The following is a 20,221-nucleotide window of genomic DNA, read 5'->3' as shown; positions in this document are numbered from 1 at the left end:
TAATTTGTACTTACGGATCTCATGATAATTACATTGTTTAGTTAGGGTATACTTATTTTACATATATGTCTTTTGTTTTTGTTTTTTTGAGACTGCATTTTACTCTGTCATCCACGCTGGAGTACAGTGCTGTGATCTCGGCTCACTGCAACCTCTGCCTCCCGGGTTCCAGTCATTCTTCTGCCTCAACCAGAATTACAGGCGCCCTCCACTCCACCTGGCTAATTTTTGTATTTTTAGTAGAGACAGGGTTTCACCATGTTAGCCAAGCTAATCTCAAACTCCTAACCTCAAATGATTCGCCTGCCTCAGCCTCCCAAAGTGTTGGGATTACAGACATGAGCCACTGCTCCCGGCCTGTATGTCCATTTTTAATATTTATATATAATTTATATTGACTAACAGGGGTGTCAACACTATGTAACTGGAATTTGAATCTATTTGATAGTCTCTCCTGCAATTACTTCCTCCCCTGAGACAGCCTTTTTTTTTTTTTTTTTTTTTTTTTTTGAGATGAAGTCTCACTGTTGCCAGGCTAGAGTGCAGTGGCACCATCTCGGCTCACTGCAAGCTCCACCTGCCGGGTTCGCGCCATTCTCTCGCCTCAGCCTCCTGAGTAGCTGGGACTACAGGCGCCCGCCACCATGCCCAGCTAATTTTGGTTTTGTATTTTTAGTAGAAAGGGGGTTTCACCATGTTAGTCAGGATGGTTTCAATCTCCTGACCTCGTGATCCGCCCACCTCAGCCTCCCAAAGTGCTGGGATTACAGGTGTGAGCCACCGTGCCCAGCCAGCTTTTTAATAAAAAATTTAATAAAAAATTTTTAGCCTTTGGTTGACACATGACTTATTCCTTTACCATTAGCCTTTAAGCTTTCTCATGTCTGTGAAATTTTTGTTGTTCTTATAGCTTATGATTTTCATGTCTCTTTTTCTTTGGCTGAAATCCTGACACAAATGGTAGGATAGCTTGATTTTATTTAGCAGGTAATGTTGTTAACTATTTCAGGAAAATAAGATGATCCAGAGTAAGATTATTACTCAGGTGTGATATATATATATGCAAGTGCTATATAGTTTGCAAAGTATAATTAGTTTTGTGATCTTATATGTGAATATGTTGCATTAGAAGGAATATTTTCAAATGTCAGAGTAGGATTATGAGTGATCCCTCCCTTTTCCAGAATTTTATAATAAGTATATATTGTTTTATAATAATAAAGAAGATTTAAAAATAGTTAATCATAAGTGATGTAAATGTTTCTACTAGACGGCATTTTAAGAGTCATGTGGGTTATGGGTGTAGCTTATGAAATGCTGTTTGTAAGACGACTTTTCATTCATGAATCCCCCCTTATTTCATTGTAGCCAGTCTATTATAAGACATATCTTGTGGAATCCATTCAGAACTTGGGGAAGAAGTGCATGAGATCTTACCACCTTGGCATGAGAAATGTACTCTTGAAAATAGAATTTTGACTTTTTGAGACACCACTGTTGATCCTCCCACCCTTCACAGCTCCCCTGTCTCCCTTCTCCCAACCCCAATTCATGCATACGAAAAGTCAGGGTTTGTGATTTAATTTAGAAATAGAGGCAAGATTAGAAAATGGAATTGTGTGGAGACTTGGAGGTCATGTAGCATACGGCAGATCTGTTCTAGGAGGAGTAGGAAGCTCTGGTTGTGAGTGATTGAAGACCACTGTACTATTTAGAAGCAGCTGTCCCATCCTTTTCCATTCAGCACCTGATTATTATATAGCTCTATTTAATGGTGCAAAATACCAAATAGAGAACAAGGAATATAAGGGGAAAATTAATGGCTGGATAGCTGTTGTGGCTACGTAATTCTGATCTAAATTTAGTTTAGAAATTACAATTGAAAATACAATCGTGAAGTATCATTTTGAAATATTGTAAAATGTTGCATAGCCTACTGAAATGTTTCTCAGTTGAGGTACCCGTGTAAAATGTGTGCGTAGACATGTACACATGAATAGGCTAAGAAAGAAACAGAGGAGTAGAAACATTTAATTAGTTGAAACAGGTTTACCTCCAATGAAATTTTTCTTTTCTTTCAGTTTGTAGCACTTGGTGGTCTATGTGTTAATGTTAATAATAAAACAAAAGTTACCCATTCTTAGATTACTTAATTCTACTGTTACTAGTAGTGATGGCTTTCCTGCTGAAGGTGCTCCATAGCTACATGAAGAGGGCACAGAGAAAGTTACTTGATGCTTTTGAGTCACTTTCACTTTTAAAAGATGCTGGTGGCCTTTGGATCCCACTTTGCCCTGGTGCTTGGCAAAGGCCAGGGCATCTGACTGCCCCTAAGCCCATGGAGGAAGGAGGTGGTAGAGGTAGGTGTGGAAATCCACGCTGATGGCCCTACCCTTGCTGGTGCCCTCTGTTGCTGGGACTCGGCGCCCCACCTGCTCACCAAGCAGAAGTGATCTCAGAGTGGTCTCCATGGCCAAGAGAGCAGGTCTTGTCAGGCAAGGAAGGATCGTGAAGATGCACACCCACCCTCCTGGTGTGGAACATGGTGCTATCCCCAATTTGTCTTCCTTGGTGCCAGGAGTGTTGGTGTTGCGTGCACATTAGATAGAGGACTTTCCCACTCTTCTCTTTGCTCTTATGCATTGTCTGACCCAAATTTGGTTCCATGGTGTAAACATACTTGGTCAGAAACTGTGAATAGTCATTTCCAGCTTTTAAACCTTTCTTGCTGATGATGCCGTTAAAATACGCACATGTGCGTGCATGCAGTGTGACTGCAACTGGAGAGGAAGGAGCGTGCACCTGCTCCTGGGCAGCTGGTCAGGCTGGTGGCTCAGCCATCATACTTGCTCCTTGCTCCAGGGTGTGGCCCTTTGCCCAGAGGAAGAAATGAATGTTCTGAAGGAGCACAGCGTATTCGTCAGTCTGTTCCAAGGTTAATTCCCTCTGGAAAGCTTCCCTGGCCCCCTCACTGCTGTCTGGTCTGCCTCAGGTTTTCCCTGCTGAAGAGGCCTTCCCTGACCCAAGGATGTGATGCTGCAGCCCTGCCCTCGCTGCTGTCTCCCCAGCTTCATGGTTCTCCAAAGCTCTAATCCCTGTCTGACACCTTGTTTGTTGCCTGCTTGCTGGGCAGGCATTTCTAGTTGTCTTGTCAAGAACCAGCCCAAGAGAGAGCTGAGAGCCAGCCTGGGCTTTGCTGTGTGCAGTGGCTGTGGGGTGTGAGCAAGTTGCTGAACACACAAACTGGAGTATCCCCGAAAGTAAAATGTGGATAGTAACAGAGCTACCTCGTTGGATTATATCAGTGCATACAGGGAGGTCCTTGGTATAGTTTCCGAGAGATGTTAGTTGTTAATGTTATTATATAAAATCACATAAATTATTTCACTTCAATGGGAGAGGAGCAGTAATAAGCATTTTTTAAAAGCAGGTGCCTCTGAAGGGTTAAAGGGCTTTAAGTTTAAACGTGTTGCCTAGTGTTTAGCTAAAAGGATAGTTGAATGATTGTGCAGGGAAGTAGGTTATGTTGGAAATACATGTAGAGTGATTACTCTCAGCTATTACATCTTATCCTTTGGATAAATGTTTATTAAGGAAATATATTAATGCCAGGCTCTGCTGTGTGCTGTGGGTGTGGAAAGAATTTGTGAGACCTGCCTTCAAGGAGCCTCTGTGGAGCCACTAGGGAGGCGTTTTGAATTCTGAAGTCTGAGAATTCTAGTTGATCCTCTTTGAAGGATGCTTTTCCTCTCTTATTTCTGAAGATACTGATCTTCTGTATTTGAAAGTCCCCTTGTCTTAGCTCTTGTTGCCATATTGTTTGGGAGTGGAGGGAGTTGGGGTTGAGGTTGGCTGTCTTGCCTTCGCTGGCCTGCCCCAGACCTTCCTGGCTGCTTGGGAATCTGAGGGATAGGAGGTGGGGGTGGGGATGGGAATGTCTTTGCTGAGCAGGCAAAGGCCCTGTGCAGAGTGTTGTTCTCTTAGCTCTTGTTTATTCTCTTCTGTTGTAATGTTTTTAAGTATTGACAGGAGCCACTTACATTATTATCTGTGATTAATATTTTTGTCCTTACCTGTAAATGAGAGATAATACCTACTCATTCATTTATTCAGCAAGTACTTATAGGGCAATTACTGGTGCTTGGTACCTAGAACAAAGTGAGTTTTGCTCTCAAGGAGTTTAAAATTGTGAGGATTAAATGAATGTGTTGAGAAAAAGAAGTATGGTATCTCATAGTAGATGCTTAAAAATAGTTCTCTCTTCTTTTTATATAAGGCTTTTTAGTTTAGAATACTGTGTTAAAGAACAAACGGTCCTACTCATTGTGAATTATTAATTACTTGCATTTTATTTCCACCTACCTTTTTCCACAAAGGATCTGAAGTTTAGTGTATTTTATGGATTTCCGTAATTTTTTTTTTTTTTTTTTTGCTTAGAGCAGTAAGTAGATGGATAAATGAAGGAAAATGAATGAATTTATTATAAATAAGAAGCCACAGAAAAAGTACTACCAGTTTCCCCCTAGAATCTACTTAACATAGATAATTTGAGGACATTTTTTCCCTAATAGGTTGCTTTAAAAAAAAATTTAAGTTTTTGGAGAAGCTTTAGGTTCACAGCAAAATTGAGTGGAATGTGCAGATTTCCCAAGTGTCCCCTGCCCCTACACATGCACAGTCTCCCCCAATACGGACACCTTGTACCGGAGTGGTACCTTTGTTACAATCAGTGAACCTATAGTGACATATCATTATCACTCAAATTCCACAGTTTACAATAGGAGTCACTCTTGGTGTTGAACATTCTGTGGGTTTAAACAAGTTTATAGCAAATACCCTCATATATGTATCATACAGATACTGTCCTAAAAATCTTCTGTGCTCTGCCTGTTCATCCCTCCTTCCCCCCAACCCCTGGCAGCCACTCATCTTTTTACTTTCTTCATAGTTTTGCCTTGTTTTGTTTTACAGTGTTATATAGTTGGAATTGTACAATATGTAGCCTTTTCAGTTTGGCTTCTTTTACTTAGTAACGTGCATTTAATTTTCTTCCATATCTTTTCATGATTTGATAGCTTATTTTTTTTTAAATGCTGAATAGTATTCCATTATCTGAATGTGCCACAGTTTATTCATTCACCAACTGAAGGACATCTTGGTTGATTCTGAGTTTTGCCAATTATAAATAAAAGTGCTGGAAACACCCATATGCAGATTTTTGTGTGGACACTAACTTTTCAGCTCTTTTGGGTAAATACCAAGGAGCTCACTTGTTGGATCCTGTTAAGAGTATGTTTAGTTTTGTAGGAAACTGCCAAATTGTCTTCCCAAGTGCCTGTACCATTTTGCGTTCTCACCGGCAGTGAGTCAGAGTTCCTCTTGTTCCATGTCTTCACCAGCATTTCGCATCAGTCCTCTCAGCCGTTCTAACAGGTGTATAGTGGCATCTCATTGTTGTTTCGATTTGCATCTCCCTGATAACATATGATGACTTTTCACATGCTTTTTTTGCCATCTGTATAACTTTGGCAAGGTGGTGGTTAAAGCCTTTGGCTACTTTTTAATTGGATTGTTTTTGTATTTTTGAGTTTAGAAGTTCTTTGTATATTTTAGATAAGTCTTATAAGTCTGTGAATATTTTCTCTCAGTCTGTGACTTGTCTTCTCATTATCTTGGCAGTGTCTTTTGCAGAGCAGCAATTTTTAACTTTAATTAAGTCCAGTTTATCAATTCTTACATGGAGTGTGTCTTTGGTGTTGTGTCTAGAAAGTCATCACCAAACCCAAAGTCATCTAGATTTTCTCCTCTGTTTTCTTTAGGAGTTTGGTAGTTTTGCCTTTTGCATTTAGGCCTGTGATCCTGTGAAGGGTAAAGTCTGTGTCTCGTTTCATCTTCCTGCATTTGGACGTCCAGTTGTTCCAGCCCCAAGGGTTGAAAAGCCTATCTCTTCTCCGAGGGATTGCTTTTGTTGGTTGCCTATGCTTTGAAAACTGTCCGTATTCCTTCCCTGGGAATTTGACACTATGGAATTTAAAGCTTTACTAGCTTCCCTTCCCCACCCACCCTTCCCCCAAAAAACAAACTCACTCCCTTTTCTTCCCTCAGTCCCCTCTCCAGTGTTTTTCTTACCCTCTTTTGTGAAAGAAAACTTTCAGAACGGTGCCTTTGTGAGGTAGGTGTGAAGTGAGAGTCCCCCCTCAGACTTCATATGAACTGGAGATGGCAGACATGGAGTCTTCAGCCTCATAGGGGTCGTGCTTAAAACCTAGGGTCCACACCTGTGGCATTTAACCCCCACCCCACTCAACACCGTGTAAACGACAGAAACACTGACAGTTATGAGTGTAATGCATGAACCAAAGCTGGGTTAGACACCCCGGGGCTTCTAGAGCAGTTGCTCTACTTTAGAGGTCTCAAGTGGTGGAGCCGAGCTACAGGAGCCCTTGCTCCCTGCGCTGGCCTGCCCCCTGCCCACAGTGCCACTGTGCTGTCCCCACTCACCAGGCCTCCACTATCCCAGCGCTGCTTCAGTTTTTAGGTGGTGGTGGTGGTTGTTTTTTTTTTTTTTTTAAGTAAGATACTACTTCATTAAATGCTATGCGTTAACACAGCGTTGAATGTCTTTATGTCGAATAAGATTCTACAAAAAGTCAGGTGTAGATGAAAAAATATCCTAGAAGGAAATGAATCTGTAGGTCATGTTTGACCCACAGATATATTTTGGCTTATATTTCTTTTTTCTCTCTTTTCCTTTTCTGTGTCCCTTTCCCTTTCTCTCTCACTTGAACTGGTTGCCAGCACTTCAGTTAGACTTGACACAGAACAGCTGGATTTCTAGCTTCGCTTTAAATCTGGCTGCACTAGGCCTGTGTGGCATGTCCTGGTCCCCCTGAGCTCCATCCCTTCTGGCTTACATCCACCTCGTCCCTGTAAGTTTGTATTTAATTTTATTTTTGATTTAGTTTGTGCTTTGGCAATCTCCTAGACTAGAGCTTACATCACATTCTCACATAGAGATATGTTGGGTCATGGGTGACGTTGGTGTGTGGTCCATGTTGACTGGAGTGGAGAGGGCACTGAGAGGAGCACTGGTACTTGGGTGAGCCAGGTTTTAGAAACACCTTTGGAGAGAAGCCTGTTAGCTACTTCGTGGCAGGCCCGGGCTGGGACTGTTAACGCCACGCTCGCCTGCTCTATCTTGTGTTAACACTTGTTTTGTCTTTGTACGTGACGTGGGCTTTCACTCCTGGTACAGCGCCTTTCACAGGAGTGTTCGGTAAATATTGAGTGCCACATGTGCGCAGGGCTTTTTCCATTTAAAGATAGTTCTGCATGTATTCATCCTGCATAATGCTGCCACGTTTGCCACTTTTTTTGTTAGGTGATGCCTGTTGCACTCAACTGATAGTGCCAGATCAGATGTTTGTGAAGGGAGGAAATGGGAGTTTAGGTAGTTTTCTGAGTGCAGATAAGGGTCTCCTACCACAGTCTCTGCTGATTATTTAGACCACGGAATGTTCACTTGCAAAATCTATTGTTTCAGTTTTATCACTTTACTTATAGTCTTATGCAGAAGCCTTAAATTACTATCAACAGCTTTTGTTTTTACTTTACTAAGCTTAATTCTCAATTATTTTGAAATGAGTCAGGCTTCTCTAAAAGGTGTTTAGGTTTCAGAATTAGTCACTAACCATTCAGGACTCATTCATATAATTCTCTCTTTTTTTAACCACTAAAGTCTCAGCTTAATTTCCATGACAATGTTAGTTTTTTGAATGGAGTCTTTAAAATACTAAGAACCTAATCCTTGAACTTAATTAGATGAAAATTGGCAAAGCCTACCCAAAACTAATTAGGAAAGACCTAGTAGGGACAGTAGGGTAACCATATGTCCTGAGAGTCTGGGACAGGCCCAGTTTATGCTGGTGGTCTTGGCCTAATTATTAACAGACCCACTCTTTCATTTCAAAAGATCCTGCTTGGGACAGTAAATTACCTGTAAAACCTACCTAGAAGCGTATGAGAATGTAATTTAAATGTTTAAAAACTTGTGACTCTGGCTACCAGCAGTTACGGTCTCTTGACATTTAGACAACGGTTACTTTCTTTGAACCACTTCAGGACAAAAGGGTAAGAAAACCACTTCTCTGTAATGAATGGAAACACTGCCTAGGTCCGAATGGGAAGTTGCTGCTCTGCAGCAATGATGGTCTGTAGCTGAGGCTGAACTGTGTGTGTGCTTAAGGACAGTCATGTAAACAGTTAACAGGAAGAGCGAGGACTTAATGAGAATGTTGGCTCTCCTTGCAGAGAACAAGAAGGACGTTTGCTAATGAAGACTGTGGAAGGTATTTGTTAACCAAAGATTAGATATGGGTAGTTGATGGTTATTCCCAGCTGGGCTAGAAGTTCCTGGGAATAGCGTGACCTTGGTATTAGCCCCTCTCAGATTTACTGGAGAATGACGCAGGGCCCTGAAACATCTCACAGGAAGGGAGATGGCTTTGCTGGAGTTGAAGGATATGGAGGCACTTTTTATAACAAAGATTAAGGGTTGTTTCATGGACAATGGAAATTAAATGAAGTCATCAGTGCTACTGTAAGCATCTTAAGAAAGTTTCTTTACTGAGTTTTTTTTTTAAGCAAGGAATACTCTTGTGATTATTAAATTAACCTGTCTGTATTGACTTGTGTTTTATTCTGCAGTACTTCTGACTTTCTGTTTTATAATATTCTTCTAAGTGATGTGCCAAATTACATATTATTGAAATACCTTATGATAATAAAATCCTCTTAAATTTTGAATTTGGTTCTTCTATTCAAAATATTCTGGGGTGTTTTGTTTTTTGTTTTGTTTTTTGAGATAAAGTCCTGCTCTGTTGCCCAGGCTGGAGTGCAGTAGTGCCATCTCGGCTAACTGCAGCCTCCACTTCCCAGATTCAAGCAATTCTCCCACCTCAGCCTCCCGTGTAGCTGGGATTACAGGCACACGCAACCACGCCTGGCTAATTTTTGTAATTTTAGTGGAAACAAGGCTGGGTGCGGTGGCTCAAGCCTGTAATCCCAGCACTTTGGGAGGCCGAGACGGGCGGATCACGAGGTCAGGAGATCGAGACCATCCTGGCGAACACGGTGAAACCCTGTCTCTACTAAAAAATACAAAAAACTAGCCAGGCGACGTGGCGGGCGCCTGTAGTCCCAGCTACTCGGGAGGCTGAGGCAGGAGAATGATGTAAACCCGGGAGGCGGAGCTTGCAGTGAGCCGAGATCGTGCCATTGCACTCCAGCCTGGGCGGCAGAGCGAGACTCCGTCTCAAAAAAAAAAAAAAAAAAAAAAAAAAGAAACAGTGTTTCACCACATTGGCCAGGCTTGTCTCAAACTCCTGACCTCAAGTGATCCGTCTGCCTCAGCCTCCCAAAGTGCTGGGATTACAGGCATGAGCCACTGGCCCAGTCCAAAATATTCTTTGTAACAAAAATGTCATTACATATTTGTTATTCCTGGAGTTACTAAAATGAACTGTTAAGAATCTCATATTCTTGACTAATTTTATAGAAGAGTTGGAGATTTATTTTCACAGAATAGAAACAGTTAACAGGGATGTGTTATTATCCTTTAATGCTTCAAATATAGTTTTAGTCAATGAAGATATTGCTGCAGCTTCAGCCATATCAGGAGTGAGTGGGCAGAAGAACGTCAGAGCTGGGCTTTGAGGATTTGTGGCTCGTTCTGACATGGTCACATAAGATCTTTGAATTCTTTACCTTGACAGATCCTCTGTCTAGTACAGTGCAGTCACTTTTTTGTGGGTTTTTTTGGGGTTTTTTGGTGGTTGTTGTTGTTTTTTGAGACAGGGTCTTGCTCTGTCACCTAGGCTGGAGTGCAGTAGTGCGATCATGGGTCACTGCAGCCTCAGCCTCCCAGGCTCATGATCCTCCCTGCTCAGCCTCCTGAGTAACTGGGACCAGAGGCATGTGCCACCATGTCTGGCTAATTTTTAAATTATTTGTAGAGACATGATTTCACCATTTTGCCCACACTCATCTTGAATCCCTGGGCTCAAGCAGTCCTCCCGCCTCAGCCCCACAAAGTGCTGAGGTTACAGGCGTGAGCCACCCTGCCCAGCCCAGTCATTTTATAAATGAGAAAACTTGAGACTCGACCGATTCAAGTAGCTTGTCCAAGGTCTTACAGCTTTAGTCTTGAAATAGTTATATTCCAAACTTTCTTCCAGAGAAATAGTAGCTTTATTTCTGTTACAAGAAAATTGCAATTTAATCATGTGACTATACATTTTATTTATTTATTTTTTTTGAGACAGGGTCTCACTTTGTCACCCAGGCTGCAGTGCAGTGGCACGATCTCGGCTCATTGCAACCTCCGCCTCCCAGACTCAAGTGATTCCCCCACCTCAGCCTCCCAAGTAGCTGAGACCACAGGCATGTGCCACCACCCCTGGCTAATTTTTTTTTTTTTTTTTGGCAGAGACAAGGTTTCACCATGTTGCCCAGACTGGTGTGGAACTCCTGAGCTCTCAAATAATACACCCGCCTCAGCCTCCCGAATTGCTGGGATTACAGGCGTGAGCCACCATGCCTGACCTGACCATACTACTTAAGGGTCAGGGACTTCAACAATTTCCTGTTGAATGCAGGAAATTGCCTGGAGCTCAGTAATTAAATGTTACCTGCATCTTTCTTTCTTAATAGCATTCCAGTGGTAAGCAGTGACGTAGCCCATAATATGAGGGAAAACCCATAATATGAGGGAAAGCGGGAAGATGGTTAGAGATGTAGGTGTTAAACGCTTAATGACCACCATTTCTCACTGATGTGCCTAAGAGCAAAATGATTCAGTTTCATCTCACCTATAGCATGCCTCTTAAATAGGCATCCTCAAAGAAAAATAAAAGGTAGGAAGTAGGGAAAACCCAAATCACAGCAGAGAAACTGGAAACTTGGTGAGGTAAAAAAAAAAAAAAAACCAAGAATATTTCAAGGAGAACCTTGCAGGGTATTCCAAAGTTCAATACAGATGGCCGCAGTGCCACAGAGGCAAAGATTCCATCCAGAAGCACTGAGATCTCTTGATGTGGTCACATGGGAGGGGCACCTGGGAAGGACGGGAAGGGTGGGAAGGGTGATAGAGGGTGCTTCATGGGGGGTGTTCACACTCAGAGCAAGGCCTGGCCTGGAGGCCCCATGGCCCTGGAGCCTGGTGGGTGGGTCAGAGCTTCTCTAGGTTTTCCTTCCTGCTCCATTCAGAAATCACAGATGATGTATGGATTTCTTTCCTAACCTGGCTTTAATATCTCATTGACATTTTTGCTTTGAATTATACTTCACATTTCCTGTTCTTAAAGAGCTCTAAAGACAGCATATTTGATTTCTGCCTCTCCCTCTCCCATTCCACACACTGAGGGTAACAAGAAAATGTTTCCCTACCTCTACACCAAAGCCATTTACAAGGCTTTGTACAGAAATTGGCTGAAGGGCACCATCCGAAGCCCATTTGGGCAGGTCTTGGTTAAGGTGGAGGTGTTTGTCCTTACCTGTGACAGAGTGTCTGCTCACCTGTTGCTTAAACCTGCATCAACCTCTTTTAGAATGTGAGCTATTTCCTTGACGTCAGTTTAGATTTTTTTTAAAGATCATTACAGGTATGTGTTCTACCCAGTCTGTCAGGTAGGAACTTCTTTGTCTGAATTGTTTATGTATGGTAGCAACATTAATAAATGTAATAAATTAATGAAAGTAAATCCTCTGGGACAGAGCAGGGGCCACCAGGCAGTCTGGGCATAGACTTGGCTTTATTTTATGTTCACTTTCTCTCAGGTGCTCCCTCCCCCAAGCATATGTGCATGCGCATCACTCACACACACCTTTTAATCTTATAACAGATTTCTTCTTCATTAAAAAAAGAAAATGGTCGGGCTTGGTGGCTCACGTCTGTAATCCCAGGACTTTGGGAGGCCGAGGCAAGCAGATTATTTGAACCCAGGAATTCAAGACCAGCCTGGGCAACCTGGTGAAACCCCATCTCTACAAAAAAATACAAAAATTAGCTGTATGTGGTGGTGCATGCCTGTAGTTCCAGCTCCCTGGGAGGTGGAGGTTGCAGTGAGCTGAGATCACACCACTGCACTCCAGCCTAGGTGACAGAAGGAGACCCTGTCTCAAAAAAAAAAAAAAAAAAAAAAGGGATATATATAACTCATTTATTTCAAACTTTTAGAGTTTAGCCAGAAGGTACTTACAGCACCTTTCACTGTAGTTTAAAACCCTCAGTCTGTTTTACAGCTTCTACCAGCCTGTTAGTCAATACTTTTCTCCATGTTTACCCCCTTAGCACATACACTCTGTGAAAGTAACGACCATAGGCAGCTTCTAAAACATTTTGAGAAATGGATTCCTGAAAATGTGTGGGGATGTGGTGTCCTAGTGGGTCTGTGAGAAGTAATCAGTCATGTAGAGGCCTCCCATGGGGACCCGCCCTCCCTATGTGGGGTGTGGACAGCCAGGAATAAAGTGTGCAGTCATATTTGGTCTAGGGAGTAAAAACAGGTGACCACTACATCATCTCTCCAGAGTAGTATATATTTTCTGTTTAAATATGCTACTGATTTTTGCATTTTAAAACACATCCTGGTCAGAGGAGCCCAGCCTTGTCCTTGTATGCTTTTTACCATGTATAAGATCCCGCGTCTGTCCTCATCGGCTGTTTCCTTCTGTATTGATGTCATTCAACAATCTCTCCATACTTGCTCTGCTTAAAGACCTCACTTGTTATGAACTCGATGTATCAAGCACTGAGTTGGGCTCTGGAGATGGAGGCAGTGAGCACCCATGCCCTCCCCTGGTTGCATATGTTCCCGCAGCTGCCGCAGGGCTGTCCGTGTGGTACCTCCTTGCACGGTCATTCTGGCCCATGCATCTTGTTTCCTGGATCCTGTCATCATCTTTACAGGTTTCTTTCCTCGCTTTAGAGGAACACATCATTTAATAGCTTCCTGGTATGGAATGAATGCAAGGTAAAATTGAGTCCTGAGTATCTGAACATCTTTCCCTCTACTCACTTGATGGATAGTTTGGGAAGAGAATTCTACACTGAGAATAATTTTCCACTCCTCCCACTTTTGAAGGCATTGTTGTTCTTCAGCTTCCAGTGGTGTTATCTGTGTCCGGTGCCATTTCCATTTCTGATTATTTGTATATGCCCTTTTTCCTCCTCTTTGGAACTTTTCAGATTGCTTTATCCTGTAGTTTTTATACTGGATACTTTTATACTGTACTTTTTGTACTGGATACCTAGAGTTTAACCCAGGCACCTGACTCCCTTAATTCTGGATCCATTTTTTATATTGTTGTTTTCCCTCCTGTGTGCTTTTTGTTCCTAGAATGATTACTTTTCTCTCCTGTTGTCTTTTTTTTTTTTTATCGTTAATGATCTTCTAGGGATTTCTTCAATTTTATCTTCAAACTCTACTCCTTTGTTTCGCTGTTTTGTGTTTGGTTTAGAGGGTTTTTTCCTCTGATTTTTCATGTTTATAGTTTTCTGTTTTGGTTGCATGGATGCACTATCTTCCCTTTGACTATATTGTAGCTTTTCGTTGTTGTTGTTGAGTTTTTCTTCTGTTCACTGCGTTGTTTCTGTTCCACCAAGATTTTTTGCTTTTGTTTCCATCATTCCCATTTGGAACCCTTTTTCAGCTGCCTGATGATCCTTGACTGTTGATTCTCATTTAAGAGTGAAGCATTGAGAAGCTGACCAGAAGCTGTGTAGCTGAGGTTTTTAAAACTAGTATCTTTGCTGTAATGATCCAGCTTTTTGGTTGATGTTTTTGTTGGCAGACTCTAGGTATCTATGGTATCCAGAAAAGACTTCTGGACCTGGGCTTGCAGTGGTGCAGGCCTGTGGCAGTCCCTGAACAAGGGACCAATAGCTGCTTCAAGGTTTTAGAGCCTGCAACAAATCTTTCTAAACCTTTCTTCTCTTTGAGTCCTCATACTACATTTGCCACCTTATAGCCCTGCTGTTTGTACCCAAGAATCAGCCCAGCTGGAAAGTGAACAGTAAGGATGCTTTGGGCAGGAAGTTGATAAGGCTTCTTTTGTTGTGACCCACAGAAGGAGCAAAGTAAAAAAAAATAAGTTAACATGGTTAATCCAAGCCTGGTGGCAGGGCCTATATCTTCATGTTGTTTGTATCTGGCCCGCCCATCCAGGGCTTGAAGGAATCTCGGCGCCAGTTGCTTACTGCCTTCTCTCAGCAAGCCCCAGGTTACTTCTTTGCTTCAGTTTACTTAAAACAAGAGTTTGACATTTGCTTTCCTGTAGTTGATAGTAAATTTGAGAGTAGGTAGCAGAAGAGGCATATAAAATTCCATATAAAGTGTGCCCTGTGTGCTGCATGGGGGTCAGAGTTGGAGTTTCTCCTCCTAGCCTAGGGAGGCCCTGCTTCCCACCCCTGTAGAAAACCTGACCACCTTTTCTAATTAATTGTACAGTGGGGCAGGGATTTCAGTGGTAAGTCCATGTGTGCACCTCCCATGTGGGAAGCATAAGCAGTGTGGGAAGGAAAGTTGGAAACAGTGGCAGCACTTTGGAGGACCTGTAATTCCACTCTAATTCTTGCTCTAAGACCAGACTCACAGGTGTCCAGGAGGTAAAGGTCAGCACTCCTCAGACCCCAGCTCTGTGCGGGGCCTGGCAGGCATGCCGGCTCCCTGTTTTCTTTTTACTTTATGAGAAAAAGAAATAAGGTATAAAAGTGCCAATTTATATTTCTCTACTATTATGGTAGTTGCAGTGGCTCAGGAAGGCAAATAAACCAGTCCGCCAGAATCCTCATCATCCCTTATCAAGAGTTAGTGTTTAACAGTATGAACAAAAAACCACCATGAACTTGAAACAGGACTAATTTACCAGATACCAAGCTCAAATGCTTTCACTGAACATTTTTTGCAAACTATTATTCTACCTTCCAACAGGCTTTGTAAAAACGTTCATCTCCTTGCTCAGATGTACTGAGGCATCAGGCACATTCCCTTCCTAACTTGAGGGAACCCATTTTGGCTGATGGCCCATAAGCTTATGGTGTCCCAAAACCTGCGCCATGGGGCGGAGGCAGAGTTGGTGGAATAGTGAGCCCTGTGCATCCTGCCTGTTTCCCATTTGCCAGCATTTTCTGAGCCCCCAGGCACCAAGCTCTGTGCTTGTGCCAGAGACCCCATGCTGAGCAAGCAGGCCCGCTCCTGCCTCCACAGAAGCCCTGGGAGAGGGGCACCTTCCTCGTACACAGGGAGGCCAGCAGCGTGAAGAGGGTTTTCAGTGCTTCCTTCCAGAGACTTCACAGAGCCTTGTTTCATCCTGACAGCGTCCTTGCAGGGCCAGGCCTCCTCCTGCCCTGATTGGCTTTCCTTTCCCTTAGCTCCCTGGAAGAAGGGTAACCGTTCACTCAGGTTGTTTGCCTGGAGTTCTTCTGGCTCTCAGGAGGAAGTTTATTCCCATAGATAGAAGCCGCAGAGTCTGCTATTCAGGTCTTCAGCCAGGGACGCATGACTCTGTGGGCCCCTTTCACAGGCATAGTGGGACGGAGGTGGCATTCTCTTTCAGGCGTGCTCATGTGGTGGCACCGTGATCTCAATTTTATACCTTTTCATTATGGGACAACTTTTTCATCACTCTGTTTGCCTGTAAAATGATATTGGCCAACTTTGGTTATTAACCCTTATTTTCTTAAGCAGTTTCTATGTATGAATTCTTCTAACCACATTGGGCTGCTGTTGACTGGGCCTTATCTAGGGCCTTTTGTGTGCTGTGGTCCATTCAGAAACATTTCTAATATTTGCGTTTTCTTTAGCATGTGCTGGCACTCAATCATAGAATACTAAATTTGTGATCTCTTTTTTTCCCGTAACAGATGCAGCAGCTTTTTTATGAGAATTACGAACAGAACAAAAAGGGGTACATTAGAGATCTCCATAACAGTAAAATTCACCAAGCTATCACATTACACCCCAACAAAAACCCACCCTACCAGTACAGGCTCCACAGCTACATGCTCAGCCGCAAGATCGCCGAGCTCCGCCATCGCACAATACAGCTGCACCGTGAGATTGTCCTGATGAGCAAATACAGCAACACAGAAATTCATAAAGAGGACCTCCAGCTGGGAATCCCGCCCTCCTTCATGAGGTTTCAGCCCCGCCAGCGAGAGGAGATTCTGGAATGGGAGTTTCTGACTGGAAAATACTTGTATTCGGCAGTTGACGGCCAGCCCCCTCGAAGAGGAATGGATTCCGCTCAGAGGGAAGCCTTGGACGACATTGTCATGCAGGTCATGGAGATGATCAATGCCAACGCCAAGACCAGAGGGCGCATCATTGACTTCAAGGAGATCCAGTACGGCTACCGCCGGGTGAACCCCATGTACGGGGCTGAGTACATCCTGGACCTGCTGCTTCTGTACAAAAAGCACAAAGGGAAGAAAATGACAGTCCCTGTGAGAAGGCATGCATATTTACAGCAGACTTTCAGCAAGATCCAGTTTGTGGAGCATGAGGAGCTGGATGCACAGGAGTTGGCCAAGAGAATCAATCAGGAATCTGGATCCTTGTCCTTTCTCTCAAACTCCCTGAAGAAGCTTGTCCCCTTTCAGCTCCCTGGGTCGAAGAATGAGCACAAAGAACCCAAAGATAAAAAGATAAACATACTGATTCCTTTGTCTGGGCGTTTCGACATGTTTGTGAGATTTATGGGAAACTTTGAGAAGACATGTCTTATCCCCAATCAGAACGTCAAGCTCGTGGTTCTGCTTTTCAATTCTGACTCCAACCCCGACAAGGCCAAACAAGTTGAACTGATGAGAGATTACCGCATTAAGTATCCTAAAGCCGACATGCAGATTTTGCCTGTGTCTGGAGAGTTTTCAAGAGCCCTGGCCCTGGAGGTAGGATCTTCCCAGTTTAACAATGAATCTTTGCTCTTCTTCTGCGATGTCGACCTCGTATTTACTACAGAATTCCTTCAGCGATGTCGAGCAAATACAGTTCTGGGCCAACAAATATATTTTCCAATCATCTTCAGCCAGTATGACCCAAAGATTGTTTATAGTGGGAAAGTTCCCAGTGACAACCATTTTGCCTTTACTCAGAAAACTGGCTTCTGGAGAAACTATGGGTTTGGCATCACGTGTATTTATAAGGGAGATCTTGTCCGAGCGGGCGGCTTTGATGTTTCCATCCAAGGCTGGGGGCTGGAGGATGTGGACCTTTTCAACAAGGTTGTCCAGGCAGGTTTGAAGACGTTTAGGAGCCAAGAAGTAGGAGTAGTCCACGTCCACCATCCTGTCTTTTGTGATCCCAATCTTGACCCCAAACAGTACAAAATGTGCTTGGGTTCCAAAGCATCGACCTATGGGTCCACACAGCAGCTGGCTGAGATGTGGCTAGAAAAAAATGATCCAAGTTACAGTAAAAGCAGCAATAATAATGGCTCAGTGAGGACAGCCTAATGTCCAGCATTGCTGGAAAAGACATTTTTAATTATCTAATTTATTTTTCAAAAATTTTTTGTATGATCAGTTTTTGAAGTCCGTATACAAGGATATATTTTACAAGTGGTTTTCTTACATAGGACTCCTTTAAGATTGAGCTTTCTGAACAAGAATGTGATCAATGTTTGCCTTTGAACACATCTTCTTGCTGAACATTATGTAGCAGACCTGCTTAACTCTGACTTGAAATGTACCTGGTGAACAAAACTTTTTTAAAGAAATGTTTTCTTTTGAGACCCTTTGCGCCAGTCCTATGGCAGAAAACGTGAACATTCCTGCAAAGTATTATTGTAACAAAACACTGTAACTCTGGTAAATGTTCTGTTGTGATTGTTAACATTCCACAGATTCTACCTTTTGTTTTTTGTTTTTTGTTTTTTTTTTTTACAATTGTTTTAAAGCCATTTCATGTTCCAGTTGTAAGATAAGGAAATGTGATAATAGCTGTTTCATCATTGTCTTCGGGAGAGCTTTCCAGAGTTGATCATTTCCCCTCAGTGGTACTCTGCTCAGCATGGCCACGTAGGTTTTTGGGTTTTTGTTTGGTTGGTTGGTTATTTTATTTTATTTTTTATTTTGATTTTTTTGAGACAGAGTCTCGGTCTGTCTCCCAGGCTGGAGTGCAGTGGCACAATCTCGGCTCACTTTAACCTCCACCTCCCTGGTTCAAGCAATTCCTCTGCCTCTGCCTCCCGAGTAGCTGGGATTACAGGCACATACCACCACGCCCGGCTAACTTTTTTGTATTTTCAGTAGACACGGAGTTTCACCATGTTAGCCATACTGGTCACGAACTCCTGACCTCTGGCAGTCCACCCACCTGGACCTCCCACAGTGCTAGGGGTGAGCCACCACGCCCAGCTGGCCACGTAGGTTTTAAAACAAGGAGCATAAAGAAAGCACAGTGAGATATGTGGCCGTTCTCGTGGTAGTTCATTTGGCCTAAATGGACCTGGCATGAAATTTCAAGAAGGATTTGGCATTTTCTCTTCTTGACTCTTCTCTTTAAAGGGTATAATATTAATGTTTAGAATGACAAAGATGAATTATTACAATAAATCTGATGATGTACACAAACTGAAACACACACACATACCCCCTAATGAAAACATTGGGAAAAACCTATTTGGTTTTGTTCCTTTCATCCTGTCTGTGTTATGTGGGTGGAGATGGTTTTCATTCTTTCATTACTGTTTTGTTTGATCCTTTATATCTGAAATACCTTTAATTTATTTAATATCTGTTGTTCAGAGCTCTGCCATTTCTTAAGTACCTGTTAGTATTATTTATGTGTATCAGGAGTGTGTTTAGTCTTTTATTTGCAGTAAACCGATCTCCAAAGATTTCCTTTTGGAAATGATTTTTCCTCTCCTTAATTTTTATATTCCTTACTGTTTTACTAAATATTAAGTGTTCTTTGACAATTTTGGTGCTTATGTGTTTTGGGGACAAAAGTGAAATCAATCTATCATTATACCAGAAAGTTAGTTTTTTAAACTCTCAGATCAAATGTGCCTTAATAAATTTTTTTTTTCATTTAGATTTCAAACAGTGATAGACTTGCCATTTTAATACACATCATTGGAGATCTGCGTATTTGTAAATAGCCTGATGCTCATTTGGAAAAATAAACCAGTGAACAATATTTTTCTATTGTACTTTTCAGAACCATTTTGTCTCATTATTCCTGTTTTAGCTGAAGAATTGTATTACATTTGGAGAGTAAAAAACTTAAACACGATTCGTAAAGTTTTTAAGTTATTTGAGGGAAATACTTCTGTGGACTGCAGTTTGGGAGTGAAACGAAACCCAGATTCAAGTGCTTCCTTCTGTTTTTTCCTCGAATGAGCTCGTCCTTTGTTTGTTCCTCATCAACTCGCTGACTCCATGTTCTCCAAAACAAAGGTCTTCAAACCAGGCCCAGGCCCCATCTGGCTCCTTGATAGAAATGTCCCCTCCTAGGCCCCACAGAATCTGCATTTTAACAAGTGCCCCACGTGGTGCTGTGGCACAATTCGGGGTTCCAGGATCAATCTAGCTAGAGGATAAATCAGCACAGTTGCAGTATAACCCAAGAATCAAAAGCTTTTAAGTGAGATCTTTGATGCCAAGGTAGCAAGCTGGTGTGGACAAGCATTGCCCCCAGGACAGGTATATTTACAGTGTAATGACAGTTAAGTCCCAGCATAATGACATTGCACTCACAGAAAGAATTGCTGTAATTCAGCCTAATTGCCATTTACTCTGTGGGAGTGTTTAGTTTTTTCTTGGAGAAAAAGCAGAGACATTTTTATTCTTCGGTAAGGAAGAGCGTAATAATGCACCTTAATGACAAAGTATTATAAATTCTTTCCTATTTACCATAGTAACAGACGGGGGGGATTTGGGGATGTGGTTGAGTGACACGTTTGAGTGTTCATCCAGCATTTCGGTGACCCTTGGTTAAACCTGCCATTTCCTTCCCTGCTCCCACTCCTGATCAGGTCTGTCCCTCTTCCCGATGGCGGTGTTGGTGTTCATGGAAGCACTGCCTCCTTTCCAGGCTCGGTTTCCAGAAACGCGGTGGGACCCCTCCTCTGGCTCCCCATCCTGGCAGTGGTGTGCCTGCACTCCGCATGCTGGCCTCCAGGTTCCACTCGCCTCTCGGTCACCTGGTGCTCTTTT

General features: G+C 42.6%; 1 protein-coding gene across 1 annotated transcript in view; it reads left to right on the top strand.

Moving 5' to 3' along the window:
* The window catches only part of CHSY1 (chondroitin sulfate synthase 1), a 74,310-nt gene extending 56,400 nt beyond the window's left edge, over window positions 1-17,910 (top strand). The window contains exon 3 of the mRNA XM_025392762.1: window positions 15,923-17,910. Coding sequence (XP_025248547.1) covers window positions 15,923-17,515 — 1,593 coding nt within the window. The 3' untranslated portion in view covers window positions 17,516-17,910. The remainder of the gene's footprint in view (window positions 1-15,922) is intronic.
* The last annotated feature ends 2,311 nt before the right edge of the window (window positions 17,911-20,221 follow it).

This window comes from Theropithecus gelada, chromosome 7b (assembly GCF_003255815.1).
Source record: "Theropithecus gelada isolate Dixy chromosome 7b, Tgel_1.0, whole genome shotgun sequence".
Classification (NCBI taxonomy): domain Eukaryota; kingdom Metazoa; phylum Chordata; class Mammalia; order Primates; family Cercopithecidae; genus Theropithecus; species Theropithecus gelada.
The sequence above is the reverse complement of the archived record's forward strand: the minus strand, read 5'-3'. Positions and strand labels throughout refer to the sequence as shown.